The 23,363-nt window shown below is 42.8% G+C and overlaps 1 protein-coding gene across 2 annotated transcripts in view; it reads left to right on the top strand.

Annotated features, from left to right (window-relative positions):
• VIT (vitrin) overlaps positions 1–23,363 on the top strand; it is a 114,185-nt gene that overhangs the window by 5,689 nt on the left and 85,133 nt on the right. For both annotated transcript variants that reach the window (XM_070574082.1, XM_008519387.2), the window contains exon 2: positions 17,397–17,466. In XM_070574082.1, the coding sequence (XP_070430183.1) occupies positions 17,415–17,466 (52 nt within the window). In that variant the 5' untranslated portion in view covers positions 17,397–17,414. The remainder of the gene's footprint in view (positions 1–17,396; positions 17,467–23,363) is intronic.

Here is a 23,363-nt window from a genome sequence, read left to right as displayed (position 1 = left end):
AACCGTCTAGTAGATTTTCATGAGAATGAGCTAATGATCCTTACAAATCTCTGAGCAGAGAAGGAATTGCTTCTTTTCTGGGTCCCTAGAAGACTTGACCTCAATGGCAGTCACAAACCTATGTGGTTCCTTCACCAACATAGTCCAAAGATCAAGCTGTGGCTGACACCAGGCAGCGTCTTGTTGAGAGAGATTCAGTTGGTTGCCTTACCTCTGTTAAGTCCTAAACTGGAGTCTAAATGGGCCATGTTTTGTGAGAGGATGGTGATGAGAATGGTGAGGAGGATGATGGTGATCATCCATGGTGGCACCCCCACCACCCCAACAACAATAGTAATACTTGCTAACACCTACAGGGCTAGTCTTATGTGCCAGGCACTGTTCTAAGCCCTTTTCTTATATTAACTCATTTAATCCTAACAGCAGCCATAGGAGGTGGGTCGTTACTAACCCCAGTATACACATGAGACAACAGAGGAACTGAGAGGTTGAGTGAGTTGTCTGAGGTCACAGAGCTAGCAAGTGATGGAGCTCAGCTTCAACCCAAGCAGTCTAGTTCCAGAAGTCACACTCTTAACCTACCAGGCAACAATTACACAGGGTCCTGGTTTTCCTGTCACCGCATCAAATTAATATTTGCCATCTCTGAAAACATCTGTAGAGGAGGAAGAAATATTCCTCTACCCTCTAGGTTCTTCTGGCTGGGCTAAGAATGAATTGACATGAGACAGAATAACAGGAGAAAGTCAAACAAAGTTTAATAACATGTATAATTGGGAGAAACCCAGGAAAACTGAGTAACTCACCAAAATGGCCAAAGCCACCACCTTAAATACCATCGTTAGCTAAAAACAAAAGAGGATGTTGTGAGTAGTGGTTTGGGACTTCAAAGAGGAGGAAGGCAATTCACGTGGACATGGAAAAGCAAATGTTTGGTAAACAAATGTTTGCAATGCCTTGCAAAGACAATGGCACATGGAGAGGATTTTGATCAAACGGGCCTTGCTAGAGTCCTCCCTGTCTGCCACACCTGGTTCATGTTATACTACAGTTATCTATGGTATTAGCTCCTTTCTGGAACAGGCCTTCTATCTTTAGTTCTTTTAGACAGTTGTGGGGGAAGGTCAAAGTTTCTTTCAGAGTCTTTTCTCCTTAAAAACAATCAAAGCAAAGAGACACATTTGGGGGTAGTAAATTCTGATCCTCCACACATCGTTTTCAAGTCAAGTTGAATTTCTAAGAAAAGTATTCCTCCTTGCAAGGATGGACATCACCATAACAGTGATGGAGGGAAAAGAGGCAGGGACCTTACAGGAGAAGGCTGTTGGGAAGGGGGCTTTTATTTCTGTCATCCTTGGGTAATCTCCTGATTGAAGAATCACTTTTCAGGTGTGTTGGGAAGACCTGACTCTGGGGGGGAGGCCAAGGAGCAGACATCATTACCAAGTCCCTCGAGGAGCCAGTTTCCAGAAGGCGTCCCTCATCTTCACCGTAGGGCTAAGTTGGCAGCGAGTCACAGAAACACTCTCACTTCCTTGTGACTCCGACTACTTCAGGAAATCACTTTCCCTGATAAGGGTTTCCATTGACAAGACTCTAATAAAAATGTCTCAAATTCTTTCCCTCAATGAGAGAAAGGCTGAAGTTTTGTGTGGACATGTGGTAAAAATTCATAAAAATAGCCCTTCAGGCTATAGTAAGAAGGAACTCTTTTTCTGCATTCTTTCTTCTCAGACTCAAAAAGCAAAAAAGTATCTATTTCTTCAGAGAAATCCAATGTATAGTTTCCAAGGGATAAGATCCTATGGCATCTCATTGCTGAGTAAATTCCCTCTTCTTGGTTCCTTTGTGCCCCAAACAAGGAAAACATGCTTTGGACATACAGGTGCAAGTCAGCTTGCCCAGACTAGCTTTGGTTTTTTAACATAGTGAGTAACTCTAGACTCTGAAAGGTAAAAGGAATTTGGGGAAGCAGCGATAACTTTCAATGACAGCAACAACAAATATTTATTAAGCTGCTGCCATGTGTCATTCATAATTCTATGTACTTGGGAAGAAGAGTAAACAAAATCGTCTCCATTCTCCCAGAGCTGCCAATCTGGGGGCACACAATCAACAAACACACTTAAAGGTCTGGTCACCACCAGAGCTGTGAAAAACATACGAAAATAGGATAAGGGGGCTGGACAGAGCAGGGAGATGTGAGTGATGATTGCATCCCATGGTTAGAGAAGATCTGACAAAGGGACATTTAAACAGAGAGTGAGATGAAGGAAACTGGTGAGCAACCTCTGTGGGTGTTTGAGGGAAGAACAGTCAGGGCAGAGGGAAGAGCAAGTGCAAAGGCCCTGAGGCAGGACTGTACCTGGGAGTCTGGCGTGTCTGGAGCAGTCTGGGTGAGGAGGAGAGGGGAGATGCAGAGCTTACTTTGGACAAGCAGACACAGACAGCACCGTCCTAATGCTCCTTGGTTTCCCCAGCTGCCTGCTCACATACTCTCTGGGTGTAGTTCCTACCCTGGCCTTGGATGAAAGCTGAGTAGGTCCCTTAATATTTCAGGCTGACCCCAGAGTTCTTAAAAAGACCTTGCTTACATTATACCTCCAAAGAAGTTCAGTCATTAACATGCATGTAATACTTCGGCAATACTTAAAAACGGCACTGACAGTTTAAAGTCTCGTCCCCCACCTGAAGGCTTCTTTCTGTGGTGGGACGGGGCGCTATTGGCCCCCTTTCTCGGCACCATGCATTTCCCCACTTCCCCTTGGCTGCTAATGGTCATCTTTTCACATCCAGAGTTGAAGTGGATGCAGAGAGGACAGGTAAAGGTGACAGAAGGCTTTACTAGGTGGTACTGTGGTGAGCGGGCACAGGGCTCCCTGGGCTCGGCAGGCGTGTACGGCTGTTTCTTGTTGCCATGGGGCACTTCCATGGGTTCTTCGGAGATGGCCCCACTTTGTTGGGGACCCTTCCCCTGCAGTTCCCCAGATGCCGTTACATGTGAAACTGCTCTGGCTGGGGGTTTATGGTTCCTCCCTCAGCCCCTGAGCGACTGGCCATCTATCACTGGCCACTTTTGGCTGCCACCTCCTCAGCCCTGCATGCACCCGGCTTGGGCAGGACCTGAAGCGAGCCCAGGCTGAGTCACACACAGGTGGTCTCACTTGCCACAAGCTATTCCCTCTCCTGTAGACGGCTTCATCACGGGTCAGACCCAGCCCACCGCACCCTCAAGCCCATGGGACACACTCAGTTATTTCAAATGCAGTTGCTGGACGCCCAACCTGGACTTCCAAAGGAGGTCACCGAAAACCGGGATCCTCGGCTGACTGTCTCCCTCCAGACTATATGAGAGGTTGTGGAAGCCGAGAGGGTAGCTGGAGGTTGGAGCGCAGGAATCCCTTTAGGAAAAGTTGTTGGCGTTTTCCCTCCTCCTCCCCCTCCTCCCCTCTAGATGGAGAAATGCAGAAGCGAAGCAGGTGGTCTCCCGTCTCCCACTTCAGGCAACAGTGAGAGGAGCTTCAGGGAGACCACGGTGGAGCGTGGACGTAGTTGGCACTTAGCCTCAGCTGAAACTAAGACAAAGGATTATCCCATTTTAATATCCCATTACACCGTCAATTACAATACATCCAAATGTTTATTTAGATGGGTGTGTTATGCCTGGTTAAACTTAAAAATATGCCTGGGGCATCACTTCTCCCTAAATAACATTTGTGAGAGAGAGAAAGCTGTGAATGAGTTCAGGCCCAAATATGACTCTTAAAAAAATCTCCTCACATTATACCTAAGACAACTTTCTTACAAAATGTATATATTTTGCAACGTGCGTCTTCACTATTGTCAACAGACTATTTCAAAAAGCCTGGGATAGATGTGCCAAGGCACAAGAGTAAGGCGAATCCACCCTGCAGAGTGGTAAAGGGGTAGTGAGTGGTGTAAAATGTTTGAGGCCCAGAGTGGAATTTTGGTTCTGATTTATATTCATTCTATAACCTTGGACAGCTTGCTAAAGTTCTCTAAGCCTCCATTTCCCACTCTGCAAAATGGGCAGAATAGTACTTTTTCCTGATAGGATCGCCGTGATAATTAAATAAGATCGCAGATGTGCAGTGGGTAGCATAAGGTAAGCATTCAATAGTGATAGTTACCATTATTAGAGTGGACTCTAAGCTTCTAATACTTCCATGAAGAAGGACAAAGGGACAAATCCCATCTTGTGTAACAGGCCACTACATAGCTGGGCCAAAACTGTCAGCTGGGAACGGTCCGGAGAGGGCCTATGGAGCATGAGGATGCACAGCTCCCTTTGGAGAGCTGAGTGCCCTGCTTTGAAATGACTCTTTTTCTGTCGGTCTCCACCAATTTCCAGGACTTAGTCATCCACAGCCCTCAGTTCTCAGCCACAGTCAGTCCCTGCCCTCCTCCACACCCTCCCTTTTCCCTGAGCCTCTGGTTGCTGGGATTCGAGAATGCTCTTTGACCCATAGCCCCACGCCTGCCTCTCGGCAGCTTGGGGAGAGCTGGAACCTATCATTTGAGAGGAACCCACTCTTTACCAAGACGCAGACGGGAAGATACTATGCATCTGGCACACACACCCTCATCTTTCTTCCTACCTCGACGGAAGGCTATGTCAGACGCAAAAATATTTTTCTGTGCCTCAGAATTGAAGTCAGACCGAAAAGCAGAGAGTGTTCAGGCCACTGGAGGCTCTGGGATCACAGTTGGATGGAACCAAATACCCAGCTCCAAATTCACAGTGGATGGCCCCTTGGCAACCACAAACCCCACAGCCAGAGGGAGAAAACTCACTGGGAGGAGGCAGGGCTAATCCAGTGTCAAATACATTAGGTAAGGAAGCTTCTGAGGAGAGAAACTCGTCTTCCAGAGCTCCATGAGAGTCTTTTCAACTTCACACGGTTTCCGGAGTAACTAAGAAGAGTGGTCATGGTCCACCTCATCTTTTACTGAGACCCCCACCGCCACCGCTCCCCCAGATTTCCGGCTCTTCATGCTCCCTTCCAGTACAGAGGATAAATAACTCTTGGAAGGAGTTCTTTAGAGCTCATTTGGGGGCATGCCTGCAAACTAGTATTTTTTCCCACTGGCAATATAAGATCTAAAACTACCACTTCAGAAACGTAATTACTGTTTGCAGGCTCACTAGAAATCACTATTGGTCGAAGCTTTTGTGGATGTGATAAGCATTACCATATGTCAGGTTCCTAACGAGGTACAAAATGATGGCCTGAAACACACACACCAAAAAAGCCTTTCCCTTTTTGGTTTTCTGACATATAGAAACATGCCCCATGAATCAATGAACCTAATGGCGTAGGCATAAATCAGTCATCGAACACACGGATGAGCTCTTTAATCCACTCAGCTGCCCAGGAATGAGTATCTTTGCTTTAGGATTTGTGCTGATGATATGTGGCGATCAAAAGTGATCCTGGAGGAAGAAATGCTGAGTAGTTCATACTTTAGTCACCAAAAAAATTCCCTGTCATACTTATGGAAAATTCCTAGATTGGAACATCAGTAAGCATAAAATTCTTAGAAATAGATTGGGAAATAAACATTCTCGTAAATCAGTTTCTCAACCCTGACAATATTGGCATGTTGGACTGGATAATTTGTTGTGGGGCTGTCCTGTGTGTGGTAGGATGTTTAGCAGCATCCCTGGCTTCTACTCACTACATGCCAATAGCATCCCCTGCCCCAAGTTGTGACAACCAAAAATGTCTTCAAACATTGCAAATCTTTCCTGGGGGGCAAAATCACCCCTGGTTGTAAACCACGGTCATAAATATATCAGAACTCCACAGTGACAGTCTGACAGCATAATTTCAAGGTTTCCCACTCCCACTTTTTCCTCCCAGAGCACCCCAGCTATGCAGGCTGCATTCCTCCTTCTCAGTGGCTGCCCCGACTCATGGGACTCTTTGTCACGCTTCTTCCCAGAGCCTGTTCCAGAGTTAGATACAGCCGCTCTGCCGCCTGCTTGGATGCTACCAAAAGACAAGCACATGAGTCCTATTCCTTTTAAGTGTTTCCATTTTACTACTAATCACTTCAGGGAAACAGGACATAACGAAACAACAAGTATGAAAAGCATTTCAATCAAAGCTTCAAGGAACAGAAACCAACTCAAACTGGCTCGAGTAAAAGGGCCCGGAAACATCTATGTCATGCACAGGAGACTGAGTCCAGCTGGACGTCCTTCAGACTGCACATGGGGTCTGGAAAGTGGCCAGAAACTAAGGCATCTGCTGTCCCTGCTTCTCCCAGGACCACACACTTGCTCCTCTCCATCTCTTCCTGCCCTCATCTTATGCATCTTCTTCAGGGCCCCACATGGCCTTCAGCTTGGCTCCCACAGTTTTCAAGGCTTTCAGGGTCCCAATTCCAACCAGGGCAGACCTGGATTGGCCTAAGTTACCTCTCTTTGGCAGACCATGGGCTTTTGACCAGCTGAGTCATGACGTCAGCAAGTGTTCAGTCTCTGCCTTCGACTGTAGTATTACTTTGGGGGTCTTGTGAAATTAAAGTTATAAATGTAACCAGGCTTTCAAAAGTGAAAACTACTATACAAATGAGGTTTGGAATTTTTGTTTTATAATTATATTATATTATAAATTATGGAATAGTTTGGAATTTACAACAATCACGTGAGGAATTTGATATAGTAAAAAGAGCACATGATTAAAATAGAGAAAATCTGTGCTGTGTGACCTTAGGCGAAGCACTTCACTGCTCTGAATTATAGGAATAATATTGTCCATTCTGCTTCCCCAAGAGGTTCTTAGGTGGTTCAGACGAGACGTTTGTTGAGAAAACACTCTGCAGACTCCGGTGTAAACCTATGTGACGACAGTCTTCTCTAGTTAAAACCACTGTATGGAGAGGCACTGAGAGTCAGGAAGCAGTCAGGAATAATCTTACAGTGGCAAGCTCCACTGAAAGGGAAATTTATTATCTCACATAACAGGTGGTCCAGAGGTGGGCCCTGTCTCCAGGCACAAGCCAATCAGAGCTCCAGCTTCATTTCTCCGTAATTCACTTGGCTGCCCTCCTCTTTTTGTGTTGGCTTTTTCCTCCTTGTAACTTGTCTCATGGTCATAAGATGGCTGCCAGTAGACCTGGAAAAACTTGCTCCTTTGTTCATTTCCAACAAGAGAGGCAACCTCTCCCTCAAAAACATAAGATTAGAGTCTTTCCATTCAGTCTGTCTGATACAACTCGGGACACAGCCCACCCTTGAACCAGTCACGATCACTGGAGGAGGCCCTGCGCTGATGGGCTCAAACCTGAGGTCCTGAAGCAGTCACCAGCAAGGGGGAATATATATACATAACCATTCTTGGCTTAGACTTGGAATCAGGATCCACCTCAGGACCCGGGGAGGGACCAGCCTCCTCTGAGTCTTCTGGCTGCATTTATTCTCTTTACCAAATTAGAGTTGTGCTAGGAAGGAGGAAGGGAGGAAGGGCATGTTCTGCTTAGGCAACCAACAGTGTCCCGTCACGTAGCCTGACTCAAAGCACATCTTCAAGTAGCCTGGTGCAGCCTTAGGAGCCAACATTTTGAGAAAAGGCAAAATCTCCCCAGCCTTCCTTGCCTATTTGGCTTGTACTTTTCTGTTGGCATTTCTTTAAGACAAAATAAGGAATTGGAGAGAGAGGGAAAATAAGGAAAGAAAAAATGACTATCCTCTCTGGCTCACTCTCTCTCTCCTTCACAGAATCCTGGGGGATTATCATAGTGACCACTGGTGTCACGGCAACAGGAAATGCAGTGTTTCAGGCCCAGCCCAGAGGAATATGATCTGAATAAATGTTTATATGCAGATCGAGGCTCCACATTGTAAAGTTCCCTCCCAGTGCCAGCCTTCCTTTTTCCTTCCTCACTAGATCAACCCGCATCCACTGAGAAGCAGCTGAGGCCTTACATCAGGCAGAGATGGAGAAAACAAGGCTGCAGATGTGGCCTCTCCCCATTCAGAGACGTCTGTCCTCAAGGGATTTTTGGCATTTTGGAAACACAGCACAAGCCTCTCATAACTATTAAATGTTTCCAGATGGACATTGGCTCTTTCTGCCTCATGGACAAAGAGTATTGTTAGGTGCTGCCCCATGTAGCATCGTAGATCAGATGAACACCAGCATTACATAAATCCTATGCTTCCACTAGGGCAAGTGAGTGGGTCAAGTAAGCCTCTAGGGGGCTTATTAAAAATGATGAATGCAAAAATAATTTTTAAGCCTTCCATGTCCCCCTATTGCCTAAAGGATCAATTCCACATTCTTTAGGCATGACATTCAAGGCCAACATGACCCCTTCTTTCCCCTCTTACAGTCTGATTTCTCTCCCAGCCTCACTGAGCAGCTCCCCATTCCTGAAGCTCCCCCACCCAGTGTGTTCAGTCCTTTCCTTTCCACTCACTGTTTTCCAACCTGCAGTTAAACTAATTCAAGTCTCTTCTAATCCTCATGCCCCAGGCCTATTTGCCCATCCACCCTTTCTGCCATCACTGTACCCTCTACAGCACAGGTTCTCAATCCTGGCTGCACAGTGGAGTCACTCAGGGGCTTTAAAACATTGAGACCAACTCAGACCAATTAAATCAGAATGTAGATGAGAGAAGTGTGCTTGCTTATTATGAACCAGCTATGGCAAGTGGTGAAGTGTAAATGCAGACTCAGAATGCTTGATTTGAATTCCAGTTCCTCTCCTTGCCAGCCTTATAACCTGTGGCCAGTCTTTTACCAGTCCTCTGCATGCTTCCAATTCATTCCCCCTAAAACTAAGGCAAGAAATAGCCCCTACCTCATCAGGTTGTTGTGAAGATTAAATGAGTTAATGTAAAACTGACACTTAGTACTTGCTCACTCGGCATTGGGTATGATGAGCATACATGGGTCTCTCTCTAGAAGACTCTAAGCAGCTTAATAATAGGATCTGCATCTTGTTCCTCTCTGCCTAGCACAGAGCACACAAACACACAAAATTTTTTGAATGATTAAATGGATGCTGAAGATGAAGTTTGATGTTAGGAGATCAGGAAGATTTACAAAGAAGAGTTGGCCTATGAGCTGAACCTTGAAAGATGGGTGTGTTTGTGAGAGGCGGACGAGGGGTGGCAAGGTATTCCAGAGAGAATGATAAGAAGACCATGAGCCAAGACACTGATGTATAGGGTGTAGAGAAAAGACCAAGAGCCTGGGGTGTGCTGGGGTCAGAGGAGAGGATTATAGAAAAGAATTGCAGTGAGACAGTTTGAGAGGTAAGTTGGACCTTTTCATGAAGAGTTTTTAATGCCTCACTAAGGAATTTGGGGTTTATTCTGTAGAGAATGAGTGGACTGTGAAGAAAAATTCTAAGAGAATGAATGCACAATCATACTTGTGTTTTAGGAAGAAGATTCTTTCCAACTGGAGAGAAGGGAGACCTGGAGCAAGGGAAGCAATGAGCAAGGAGTGAATTAGGAGATTACTGTAGCTTCTTATCTGATAACAACATCATCTGTATATGTTAACTCTTCCCAAGAGACTATTTTGTTAATTTCTGATTTATTAACATACATGCACAGGGTAAAGATTTAAATAGAACAAAACTGTAAGACTTGCTCACCTCTCTGATCACCACTTACCCAGTTCTATTTCCCTGAAGCAACTACTGTTGCTGAATTAAAAAGATTATGAGAGAGTACTATGAACAATTATACATCAATGAATCAGAAAATCTGGATGAAATAGACAAATGCCTAGAAATAGAAAACCTACCAAGACGAAATCATAAAGAAATAGAAAACCTGAATAGACCTATAACTAGTAAAGAGATTGAATCAGCTATAAAAAAATCTCCTTACAAAGAAAAGCCCTTGACCTGATGGCTTTACTGGTGAATTCTACCAAACATTTAAAGAAGAACTTACACCAACTCTTCTCAAACTTTTCCCAAAAAAATGAAGATGAGGGAATGCTTCTTAACTCATTCTATGAAGCATTACCTGTAAACCAAACCAAAGACATTACAAGAAAAGAAAACTACAGTTTCCCTTATCAATACAATACCCCTTACGAACATTGATGCACAAATTCTCAACAAAATATTAGCAAACTGAATTCATCAGCATAGTATAATAATTATACACCATGACCAAATGGGATTTATTCCTGGAATTCCACGATGGCTGAACTTACAAAAATCAATTAATGTAATACACCATGTTAATAAAATGAAGGTAAAAAAAAGAACATGTAATCCTCTCAATTGACGCAGAAAAAGCATTTGACAAAATTCAACCCACTTCAATGATAAAAACAGGTGACAAACTGGAAATAGAAGTAAACTACCTCAATATAGTAAAAGCCATATACAAAAAACCCACAGCAAATATCATATTTAATAGAGAAAGACTGAAACCTTTTCCTCTAAGATCAGCAACAAGGCAAGGACATCTGCCTGCTTTCACCATTTCTATTCAGCATAGTACTGGAAGTTCTAGCCAGAGGAATTAGACAAGAAAAAGAAATAAAATGCATCCAAGCTGGAAAAGAGGAAGTAAAATTATCTCTGTTTGCAGACGATATGATCTCATATGTAGAAAATCCTAAACAGTCCACAAAAAAAGTTGTTAGAACTAATAAATGAATTCAGCAAAGTAGCTGGACACAAAGTCTACACACAAAATCAGTTGCATTTTTATACACTAACAACGAACAATCTGAAAATGAAATTAAGAAAAAAATTCCATTTACAATAGTATCAAAAAGAATAAAATACTTAGAAATTAACTTAACCAAAGAGCTGAAAGACCTATACAATTAAAACTACAAAACTTTGCTGAAAGAAACTAAAGAAGGCATAAATAAATGGAAACATATCCCATGTTCATGGATTGGAAGACAATATTGTTAAGATAGTAATACTTAGGGGCCAGCTCCATGGCCAAGTGGTTAAGTTCGCGTGCTCCGCTGGGGCGGCCCAGGGTTCAGATCCTGGGCGTGGACATGGCACCGCTCGTCAGACCACGTTGAGGTGGCGTCCCACATCCCACAACTAGAAGGACCTGCAACTAAGATATACAGCTATGTATTGGGGGGTTTGGGAAATAAAGCAGAAAAAAAAAAAAAAAGATTGGCAACAGTTGTTAGCCCAGGTGCCAATCCTTAAAAAAAAAAAGGAAGATTGGCAAAGGTTGTTAGCCTAGGTGCCAATCTTTAAAAAAAAAAAAGATAGTAATACTACCCAAAGCAATCTACAGATTCAATGCAGTGCCTATCAAAATCCCAATGACATTTTTTTCAGAAATAGAAAAACCCATGAAAAATTTCTTATGGAATCTCAAGGGAGCCCGGACAGCCAAACAATCTTAAAAAGGAAGAACAAAGCGGGAGGACTCACAGTCCTGATCTCAAAGCCTGCTACAAAGCTACCACAATCAAAACAGCGTGGTACCAGAAGAGAGACAGACACATAGACCAGCGGAACAGAATAGAGAGCCCAGAAATAAACCCTCACATAGACAGTCAAGTGATTTTTGACAAGGATGCCAAGACCATTCAATGGGGAAAGGATAGTTTCTTCAACAAATGATGCTAGAAAGAATGGATATCCAGATACAAAAAAAAATGAAGTTGAATCCTTACCTAACACCATCTACAAAAATTAACTCAAACAGGTCAAAGACCTAACTGTAAGACCAAAACTATAAAATCCTCAGAAGAAAACATACTATAAAAGCTTCACGATAGGGGCCGGCATGGTGGTGCAGCAGTTAAGTTCGCATGTTACGCTTCCCGGCAGCCAGGGATTTGCCGGTTTGGATACTGGGTGCAGACATGGCACCATTTGGCAAAAGCCATGCTGTGGTAGGCATCCCGTGTATAAAGTAGAGGAAGATGGGCATGGATGTTAGCTCAGGGCCAGACTTCCTCAGGAAAAAGAGAAGGAATGGCAGTAGTTAGCTCAGGGCTAATCTTCTTCTTCAAAAAAAAGGCTTCACGACATTGGATTTGGCAATGATTTCTTGGATGTGACACCCAAAGGCACAGAAAACAAAAGAAAAAATACACAAATTAAACTTCATGAAAATTATAAAATTTTGTGCTTCAAAAGACACTATCAGCAGCGTAAAAAGGCAACTGATAGAATAGGAGAAATATGTGCAAATCATATACCTGATAAAGGATGAATAACCAGAATGTACAGATAACTTCCAAAATTCAACAACAACAACAAAACAACTTGATTAAAACCAGGCAAAGGACTTAGATATTTCTCCAAAGAAGATGTACAATAGCCAAAAAGCACATGAAAAGATGCTCAACATCACTAATCATTAGCAGAATGCAAACCAAAACTACGATGAGATGTCACCTCACATTCGTTAGGATGACTACTTTCAAAGGAAACAGAAAATACAAGTGATGGCGTGGTTGTGGAGACATTGGAACCCTTGTTCACTGTTGACGGAAATGTAAAATGGTACAGCTGTTCTGGAAAACGTTATGGAGCTTCCTCAAAAAATTAAAAATAGAACTACCATATGATGCAGCAATTCCACTTCTGGGTATATACACAAAAGAATTGAAAGCAGTGTCTCAAAGAGTATAAATATACACCTATGTCATAGCAGCTCTATTCACAATAACTAAAACATGGAAGCAACCCAGTGTCCATCAACAGAAGAATGGATAAGCAAAATGTGGTGTAGATACACAATGGAATATTATTCAGCCTTAAAAAGGAAAGAAAGTCTGAAACATGCTACAACATGGATGAACCTTGAGAACATTATGCTATTTGAAATAAGCCAGTCACAAAAAGGCAAATACCGTATGGTTCTACTTATATGAGGTGCTTAGAATAGTCAAAGCAGACAGAAAGCAGAATGGTGATTGCCAGGGGCTGGGGGAGGGGAAAATGGGGAGTTATAGTTTAATGAGCTTAGAGTTTCAGTTTTACAAGACTGAAAGAGTTCTGGAGGCGGATGGTGGTGATGAAAGCACATTAGGAATGTATTTAATACCGTTAAACTGTACACTTAAAAGTGGTTAAGACAGTAAATTTTATGTTTGTGTATTTTACCACAGTAAAAAGAATTAGAGGAAAAAAGTGAAGAACTGTATAAATATAAGGGGATATTGTTATTTACTATCAACCTGCTCTTTTCTAAGTCACAGCAACAAGAGATTTAACTACATTGGCTAGCTACTCGACTCACATTAATGTGTATTTTTATTTCAAAATCAGGCTTCATTTGCCTCACCAGGACTTCATATTCAGGATTCTTTATATTACATTTCACAGCACAATCCATAAATTTATGAATTAGTAACACATTCGTTTGGAAACCCTTGTTGTTCCATTTTTGTTAGAACCCTGGTGAGCACATGAGGAATTAGGCTCCGACATTGCTGTGCGTCCCACAGCTCCATGACATTGGACTGCCTGCAGAAACTGCTTAAAGGTGCTGCTGGCCATCCCGATCCCCAGCCTCTGGAATGGTGGAGTTAGGGTTTGAATTTTTTTCCCTACATTTCAAAAGGCGCATTTACATTTTAAGTGTATGAATAAATGGACCAAGCAACGAAAGAAATTGAAGTGGTAAGAAAGAAGCCTCGAAACATTCTGAGTCCAAGAGACGGGAGAGATTCTGGTCGGATTCCATCACTGATGAGTCAGCCCTTGGGTGATAGCTCCTGGGGAGTTAGCGTGCTTCCTGGAATCCTGTTGTTTTTTACCCATCCATCCCAACTTGTAAAGGTCAGGTCCCTTGTGTCTTCTAAAGTTGTGGGACTGATCTGAGAGTGCTTCTCTCGGCTCTCCATCTTCCTTTTTGATTTGTTTGTTGAGTATCAAAAATACTTATTAAGATATAATTCACATAACATAAAATACACCTTTGAAAGTGTACCATTCAGTAGTTTTTAGTGTATTCACAGGACTGTCTTCCCTTTGTTTTGTTTCCTTTTTTTATTTCTTAGAGAAAGGAGAGAGCCCTAATTACTCACTCATTGATTCAAAGTATATTTATGGAGCACATTAAAAAATCAGATGAAAATCCCTACCCTCATGGAGCTTGCATTCTAGTGGAGAACACAAACAATAAACAAGCAAAATAAGCAACCTATAGCGTATGTCAGAGGTGATAAGTGGCATGGAAAAGAAGACAGTAGGCAAAGGATAGGGTGTACCAGGCGGTCGTGGGTGGGAGAGGGATTACAATTTTAAATTGGGTGATAACAGTTTAAGCAAAGGTAACATTTGCTTAAAGGTAACGTTTAAGCAAATACTTGAAAGAAATGAGTAAGCAAATCATGTGCTTATCCAGGAGAAGGGCATCCAGGTAGAGGAAACAGCAGGTGCAGAGACCTTGCAGGCGAGAGGTGTGTTCTAGAAACAGCCGGGAGGCTGGTGTGCCTGGAGCTTAACAAATGAGGGAGAAAATAGTGGGAAACAAGGTCAGAGGGGCCAATGGTGGCCAAAGCACGTAGGGTCCTGAGCTGCTTGTCAAGACTTTTGGCTTTTATTCTGAGTAAAGCAGGGAGCCACGGTAGAGTTTTGATTTGAGGAATGCCTTGAATTGACTTACTTTGAACTGGATCATGCTGGTTGCTGTGTGGACTGGAGCGTGCAGGTGAAGAGGGAAACAGCCTAGTTAGGAGGCCAATTGCAATAACCCAGGTGACAGTAGGCATGGCCTGGACCAGGTGGTAATGGTAAAGATGATGAGAAATGACCAGATTCTGGATATATTATGAATGTAGAACCCACAGGCATGGCTGATGGAAAAGGTGTGTGGTGTGAGAGAAAGAGAAGTCAAGACAACTCAGAAACGAAATCTGCAGTACCAATGGTAACAGCCAATGGTAGAGCTGGTTGGGCAGGTCCAGCAGGGCAGCTTGACATACTGTATTTATCTCATAGGAAAGTTAAATTTTTAGGCCTGAAACATGTAGGTTGTTCTGGAGCTTTCCAAATTAGTAAAAGACAATAAAATTTACTTATTATCATACTATTTACAAAATATGACCCAACTATTTAAGCATCAAATTGCCAAACAGATTGTACGCATGATTTTATTTCTATTTTGAGGCTAAAAACAATTATTTGCCTATTACTTAACCAGTGGTCCACTTCCTTAATTGGAAAATTTAACACGTTGCAGTTGTTTCTGGAAATTAGAAAAGTGATCAGTTCTGTCTGGGATTACTCTTGCTGCCTAATTTCATTGTTTGTAGTAAAATCTTTCATATACTAGTTTTATTTAACTGTATCAGGTACTTTTATTACCCCTCAACCATGACCTAACAATCCCTTTTTGTTAATAAAGTCTGCATAGCACTGCATGTAAATATTGGATATACGCTTGCACTGGACCTAACTAGTACCAGATTGTGTTGATCTCTTTCCAAATCTCCATTCAGTGACGTCACTCTGGTGGCTTCAAAATCAGCCATGATAGGAGGATTTATATCACAGAAATTGATAAATGCTGCAAATCATGGCTTTTTTTTTTTTCAGAGCAGGCTTATCAGCACACCACTGGGCATAGCAGAGTGTGGGTTTGGGAACGTTAGCTTTAGGCCACACGGCAGTGGCACTGAGGGGAGGGGATGTGGTGGGAGCCATCTGCCCAGAGGGGAGGTGTGCTTTATCATTGACATTGCTTAGAATTTCCAGCTTAAAAGGATAATGAAAAGCAGACCTACTTTCAGTCTTGAAATCCTCTAGGACAGTGTTCCTCCTTATCGCCTGTGCTCAGGGCAGATCCTCCCCATCTACTCCCACCTCTACTCTAATCCTAACCACTGCCTGGTCGCCATGGCTATGACATTTAACCTATTTAAGCCTTAGTTTCCTCGTCTGTTCAACAGGGATCATAATTCCCAGCACACTGGCTTATTGTGGGGATTCAAGGCAATCTATGCTCAATTAATGGTAGCAGGAGCAATATCTTTGAGAGTTTCCTCATAGCCTTAAGAGAAGGGGGGAAACCCCTTATAGACCAAGAGCATCTTCCTATCCATTGTGCTTTCCAACCTCCAAGCCTCTGTTGATGCTGTTCCCCCCACTTGTAATCCTACTTGCACGTGTTCAAACAATGTTCATCTTCCAAAGGTGACCCAATTGCCGCCACCTCTATAAGGCTTTCCCACAGCTGACATAATCTCTCCTTCCTCTAAAATTCCCTGGCTTTTTGGGGAATCTCTGGCGCTACCCCAGACCTACTGGATTAGAATCTGCAGTTTAACATGATCCCCAAGTGATTTGTATGCACATTAAAATTTAGGAAGGCTGCTCTAAATTGCTGGTTCTCAAACTTGGCTCCACATTGGAATTGCCTGGGGAGATTTGAAAAAGCTTAATGCCTAGACCCCATCCCAAGAGATTCTGATTCAACAGGTCTGAGTGCAGCCTGGGCATCAAGGTCTTTTAAAACTCCCAGATGAATTTGCAACAACATGGATGGACCTGGAGGGTATTATGCTAAGCGAAGTAAGCCAGACTGAGAAAGACAAACACCGTATGATTTCCCTCCCACGTGGAAGATAAACTAACACATGGACAAAGAGAACAGCTCAGTGGTTCCCCGGGGAAGGGGGCTGGGGGTGGGCGCAGGGGGTGAAGGGGAGCACTTATGTGGTGACAGACAAGAAATCATGCACAACTGAAATTTCACAATGATATAAACTATTATGAACTCAATAAAAATAAATCAAATGTTTTAAAGTAAAATATTTTAAAAATTAAAAAAAAAATCCCAGATGATACTAGTTTGCAACAAAGTTTGAGAACCAGTGCCCTATAAACGCCCCCTTATACTCTCTATAGGGCCTGAGCACTCTCCAATGTTATGGTTATTTGTGTCCGTGTATGTTTTCCCACTTCTATTAAACTATGTCTTTTAAGAGCAAGAACTGTTTTTTACTTCAATTTTTATCACCTCCTACCTAACAATCTGTGCTCATATAATGGGAGTTTAATATACATTTATTGGATGAACGATGAATGAATCGTTTATTTGCAATCCAAAAATGTTCTCTAAATACCAGAAGTGTGGCTTTTGTCCTATTCTGAAGACCGGTAGAGCATATTCTTGAAATTGTGGAGTTATCTCCTCTTCCGTTCTAAGTAAAGACCAAGTGTCTGAAGAGTAGGAGGCTGGTGGCTAGAATGTGTTTTCTGACTGAGAATAGATCTCTGGGTACCATCGCCGCTGGCCGCTGCTATCTCTGTGAGCGGTTGACGGAAAGCCACAGCTTGGAATCCTAAGATTCCAGAGGGCAGTGCAAAATGAAGCAGCCCCTCCCCACACTCCTTCCGTCCAATTCAGAACTCTTGGCTGAGGGATGATGATGTTATTGTTTCTTCCTCTCCAGGGTGCCATTTCGATATTTATGGAGATTGTTGTCCTCACTATGAAGGCATCTGTTATTGAAATGTTCCTTGGTAAGTACTTTTATATGTGTATCTGGATACGCTTTTAACATTCTCCCAAGGTCCAAAGAATCTTGCCAAGAAAAGGTTTAAACCAAGACAGAGCAAACAAACAGTTCAGTGTATCTTTTTATGATAAACACTTTGGAGAGAAATTTAAGTGAGAATGTTAAGTGTAGATCAAATTCAGGATGTATGTGCATATATATTTTTATATAAGGCAAATATATATATTACATATGTGTGTCTCTACATATGACATTATACACACATAATACACACATAGTGTGTGTAGTCTTCAACAACCAGCAAATATTGCATATCGAGCATATTTCAAATTCTGAATTTAGGGATCTCCTTGTTTCTTAACTTCTCAAAAACAATTCTTATCAGTGACATAGCCTTACTTGTACCATTGGCAACTCATACTTTTCAGAGATGAAACGCTTTAAATTTATCCATTATCACCAGAGAACGCAGTTTTGGACAGACCCAGAGAAAAGTGTTGATGGGTTTAGCACTAAGCCTGAGGGTAATCTTCTATTCATCTTAACCACGTTGAACAGTGGCCTTGTCAGGTAAAGTGACCCCATGGGTCACTGTGAAACTGTTGCCAGGGAAGGGTGCAAAGGCCTTTCAGGCAGCCTGCATTCGTTTCTAGGGCTGCCCTAACAGAATATGGTCACATGCCGCATAACGACGTTTTGGACAACAGGCTGCACATACGATGCTGGTCCCGTAAGATTAGTACCATATAGTGTAGTAGGCACACATCTCTAGGTTTGTGTAAGTACATAATGATATTCGAACAGTGATAAAATCACCAAACAACACATTTCTCAGAATGTATCCCTATCATTAGGTGACGCATGACTGTACCACAAACTGAGCAGCTTGGAACAACAGAATTTTATTCTTTCGCAGTTCTGGAGGTGAGAAGTCTAAAATCAAGGTGTCAGCAGGGTTGGTTCCTTCAGAGGGCTGTGAGGGTAAAGTCTGTTCCTTGGCTTTCTCCCAGCCTCTGGTGGTTTGCTGGCAATCTTTGGCATCACCTCAATCTCTGTCTCCGTCTGCACATGGTGTTCTTCCTGTACGTCTGTGTCTGTGTCCAAATTTCCCCTTTGGATAACACCAGCCATATTGGATAGGGGCCCGAGCTACTCCAGTATGACCTCATCTTAACTAATTACATCTGCAACCACCCTATTTCCAAATAAGGTCACATTCTGAGGTATTGGGGCCTACGACATCAACATATCAAATTGGGGGTACACAAATCAACCCATAATATGGTCAGAATGTTCAAGATCTATGCAGAGGGAGTCTACACAGCAAAACTGGGGACTAGAAGAGAAAGAAGTGACGCAGCTGGGAAGGTGAGGGGGCTCTCGGCATGGCGGAAGGCACCACCCTTGCCCTTTTGAGAGGCTCTCTCCTGCCCATATTAACCTACAGGTTAGTAGGTTTCTTACACAGGGAGGGGTGAGGGTGGGGCAGGGGGTTAGGAATAGGAAGAATTTAGCTACTGTAAAACAAACAACCAAACCAACAAACCCAGAGGCCATTTCCCACTCTGCCATGTCGCCAGCATCAGAGAACCAAGAAGGGAGACTTGCCTATCCTCTGAGCCTGGCTTTCTGCAACTCATTGAGAAAGCAAGAAATCAAAGTAGAAAAGGGAGACTCCTATCACAAATTCCCCTCTCCAGTCCTCACAGGTCCACCCGCAGCACCTCATTCGTCCACTTGTCTCTATCCTGGGGCCGTTCCTGTAAGTCCCTGTCACCGTCTTCGGTACTGCGACAGCCTCTCTGCCCCAAATCCTTACCCCTCCAACTCATCTCCACCGTACCCTGATTAATCTCCCCAAAGCCCACATCTGATCAATAGTGTCTTCGTTTAAATTCCTAGGTGTTTTCCCCTAGTCCTCATGGCAGAGCCCACGTCTCTTAAAGAGCCATCCTTGCTGGCGAGGCCTTCCTGATGCAGCTCTTGCTGTCCTCTGCTGCTCTCCTCTCTACCCTAGCGCCCACCTTGGCTTCCAGGGACCTGGGATCTCATTCTCCTGAGGATGGAGTCACTTCTCACCTCCAGGCCTTCCACCATGCTGTTCCCTTTCCTGGAATGTTCTTCCTCACTCCCACACTCCCACAAACCCTATTGGTCCTCAGCAAGCTTCCCCCCGCCCCCCGTTTATCAGGCCATCTTCCTATGTGTTTCCTTACGTCCTGTATTGATTCTTATCATAGCTGCACGGCATTCACCTCATCATTAGTCTGGCTCCCCCAAAACTGTAAACTCATGAGGGCAGGAGCCATGTCTTGTCCATCGTTGCATTTCGAGTGCTCAGCACATCTCATAGGTGCTCAAGAAATATTGCCAAGTAAGTTATTCTCCTTAGAGATGCTGGATTTTTAAAGTATCAGAGTCCAATTCTGCACCCACTTCTGACATGTAGGGTTTTTTCCACCCCAAGCTATTCCCCGACACAAGCTGGATGTCCCACAATTCAGCTCAATTCTGACACTATCTACCTGGACATAGCCTCAGGTTCCACAGGTTAAGGGCTCAGTCCCACAAGACTGCCCTCCCCTAGTTCAGATGCCGACCGAAAATTCAGATTGTCACCTGTGCTTCTGACCTACTGGCTGTAAATCAGAGGTCCCCACGATCCCCTCTTTGGGTTTGATTAATTTGCTACAGTGGCTTACAGAAAGAACTGAGGAAGCCAGTTTACTCACTAGATTACCAGAATATTATGAAGAATATTAAAGGATATGAGTCAACATCCAGATGAACAGATACATAGGGTGAGGTCCCAAACAAAGGAGCTTCTGTCCCTGTGGAGTTTGGGGACCAGCATGGTGGTACACCAACATGGAAACTCTCTGGACCCCATCCTTCTGGGTTTTTACGCAGGCTCTATCACATAGGCATGATTGATTAAATCATTGGCTTTTGGTGATTGATTCAACCTCCAGCCCCTCTCCTATCCCGGGAAATCAGGGGGTGGGACTGAAAGTTCCAAAACTCTGTTTGTGGTTTGTTCCCCTGGCAACCAGCTGCCTCATTTTTAGAGGGTTCCCAAAAGTCACCTCATTAACATAAACTCAGTTGTGACTTAGAGGAGCTTGTTATGAATAACGAGACACCCATTTCACCTTTATGGCTCTTTAGTGATTTCAGGAACTGAGGACTAGAAACCAGATAGTATAACAAAAGATGCTCCCATTGGTCTTATAGCTCAGGAAATTCCAAAGATTTTGGTAGCTGTGAGCCAGGAACTGTAGCCAAAAGACCAAAATACATATTTATTATAAATCACAATATCATACATAGCCATCCAATGACCCCCCCAAAAGCCCTCTAGATTAACGTCAATTAAGTGTTTGATTAACGTCTATCAGAGCCAGCATGTGTGTTTTAGACATGTTTAAATGCTTGCTATGGCAGACTTTTTTGCTGCCCATTGTCAGTGGACCCCCCCAACTGCACTTACGGGGAGCAAGTGGCATAAAGAAGCTAAGGCAGCACCCAGCAGACTTGCAGTCTGGGCCCAACTTCAGCCCCCAAAGGACCACAGTTTTAGCCAAGGTGTTAACCTTGACCTTGGTTTCTTTTCCATAAAATAAATGTATGCCCTCCAAAGTTCCTCTCAACTTTAATATTCTATAATTTGAAGCCTAATTTTATGATTTATGTGATTGTAGAAAATAAGTTGTCCTGTCTTTGCTATGAAGCTCTGATTTTCTTGATGCTAAAGGTTTCATTGAGTGCATAATCCCAAATTAAAGCACGTGGGAAATCTGAACGGCTTTAAGATGATCTGTTTATAAGTCATCTTTCAGGAAGGCATTGTAGACATGTTAAAGAGAACCAAGGTGGACAGTATTTAAAGCTTTAAAAACAGATTTTAATCAGGAACTACTACAATAGGAGAAAGGAGACCTCCATACAGAACTGGGCTCAATTCTGAATACAACAGGGAGAGCGGAGATTTCTATCCAAGGAGCAGGCTGCAGGGGTCAGAGGATGGAAATTACTAAGAGGAGACACCAAGGGTAGGGGGGTTCTTGCTAAATCGAACTGACAGGATCCTTGCTAAAGGCAGACCATGGTGAGCAGATACCAAGGATGGAGGATTCCCTCTAAACATTATTCTTGCTAAAGCTGGGCGATGCAGGCCCACCAAGAACGGACCCTGACACCCAAGGTCAAAGCCTAGTTGTGAAGAGGGCTTAGAGGAGCCTGACTAAAGTTTGGTCAAGGAGAGAGTCCTTGACAACGTGGCCTGCGGTAGTATCTTGAGGGGCTGTGAAAGGATCTAACAAGAAGTTTGTGGGCTAGAATGAGTCACTTCTATAAAAGTTCTGGGCACATAGGAAGCATTCAGTAAGTGCTTACTGATTGGATCTTCAATTAGATGTTCTGGCACTTCATGTCTTCTTGAAAGTAGATGGATTTGATTATAATTCATCACTGAGAGGAAAACTGGAACACAAGCACAATGGAACACAAGCCAACGATTTTAGAAAGCACTTTTCATTATTAAAAGTCTATATGATTTCAACATGACCAAATTAAAAAACAACTATGTTGTCTTTTTCTAATTAGAAAAGAAACATATTCTATGTAAAATATGCAGTATATATAAGGAATATACTACAAAGTGAGAAAATACAGAAAATATAGGATAGGAATTATAATTCCACCATTATTAACATTTTGGTATGTTTGTTCCAGTTATTTCTCTCTGCAGATATTCAAATGTTGTCAGAATGATTCTTAAGGTTAGAGCCGAGCACTGCCCGGGTTACTTAATATTCTTCTACACGTCATTTGTAATAAATGTTTAGGATTCTCCTATTGTTGGGACATTTCCAACACTTCATTATTTCCAGATTGTCATTAGAAATGCTGTTGTAATGAACGCTATTTATATAAATCTTTGTCTATATCTCTGGTCATAACTTGGGATATATTCCTAGGGGTGCATTTTCCAGGATAAAGCCAAATGGCTTTCCAGAATGACTCCACCTGCTTGGACCTTCCCAACAGTGTCCTGGAATGCCCTGATCCCAAATCCAGGCCAGGATTAAGGATAACCTTGTGTTCAATATTTACTGACATGATATGGGAAAATATCCCATCGTTTTGCTTTAGCTTGCATTCTTTATCCTCAATGAGATTTACATTGTTTCAAGCTACTTTATTTGTATTTTCTCTATCTATAAATTATCTGGATGATAATTTATTTAAATTGAATTTTAAAACAATTACACTTCAGCTATCTTAGCTGTACTGATCACCACACTAAAGAAGAGAGAAATAGGGGGAAATCTTTTATTTGAAAAAGTAATTACAATATATAATTTGTTTTGAAATTTTAAGCACTGATCTCGAAAGATGAGAACTATTCGTGTTATTCAAAACTAAAACATTGAATGTTTAAAAATTGAGAAGCATTACTGCAGAGTTGGTAAATCATGGCTGCCTCAGAATTTAGGATTCTAGACTTAATTTCTACTACAAGCCTTCTAGACACTTAATGGTGTCGGTAGCCAGATAACTAACTACTTCCGCAGAAGGGACTGGCTTGCAGACCTGTGTTCTTCTTTATACTTTGAAGTGAGCATCAGCCAGCCAGCTTGGTGCTCTGCCCAGCTTCCTAAGAAAAGGAACACAAGACTGATTTTTCTCTCACCCAGTTAACGGCAATTCACCGTTTCCAAAGTAGGAAGAGAGGTCTTGCTGATGAGGAATGAAGACTTGCTCCAGGGCACAAGCACATTTCCAAGCCTAATTGACCAGCCCTCCCTCAAGGAGTGGTTTCTGGGGAACTTTAATTAATAAGCATCTAAGCTGAGGGGAGGGCTTCTGTGCGCCATTGAAAATAATGACTTTATTAAC

This window comes from Equus przewalskii, chromosome 14 (genome assembly GCF_037783145.1).
Source record: "Equus przewalskii isolate Varuska chromosome 14, EquPr2, whole genome shotgun sequence".
In the NCBI taxonomy this organism is placed as follows: domain Eukaryota; kingdom Metazoa; phylum Chordata; class Mammalia; order Perissodactyla; family Equidae; genus Equus; species Equus przewalskii.
Note: the sequence above shows the minus strand (reverse complement) of the source record. Positions and strands in the feature narration are given on the sequence as shown.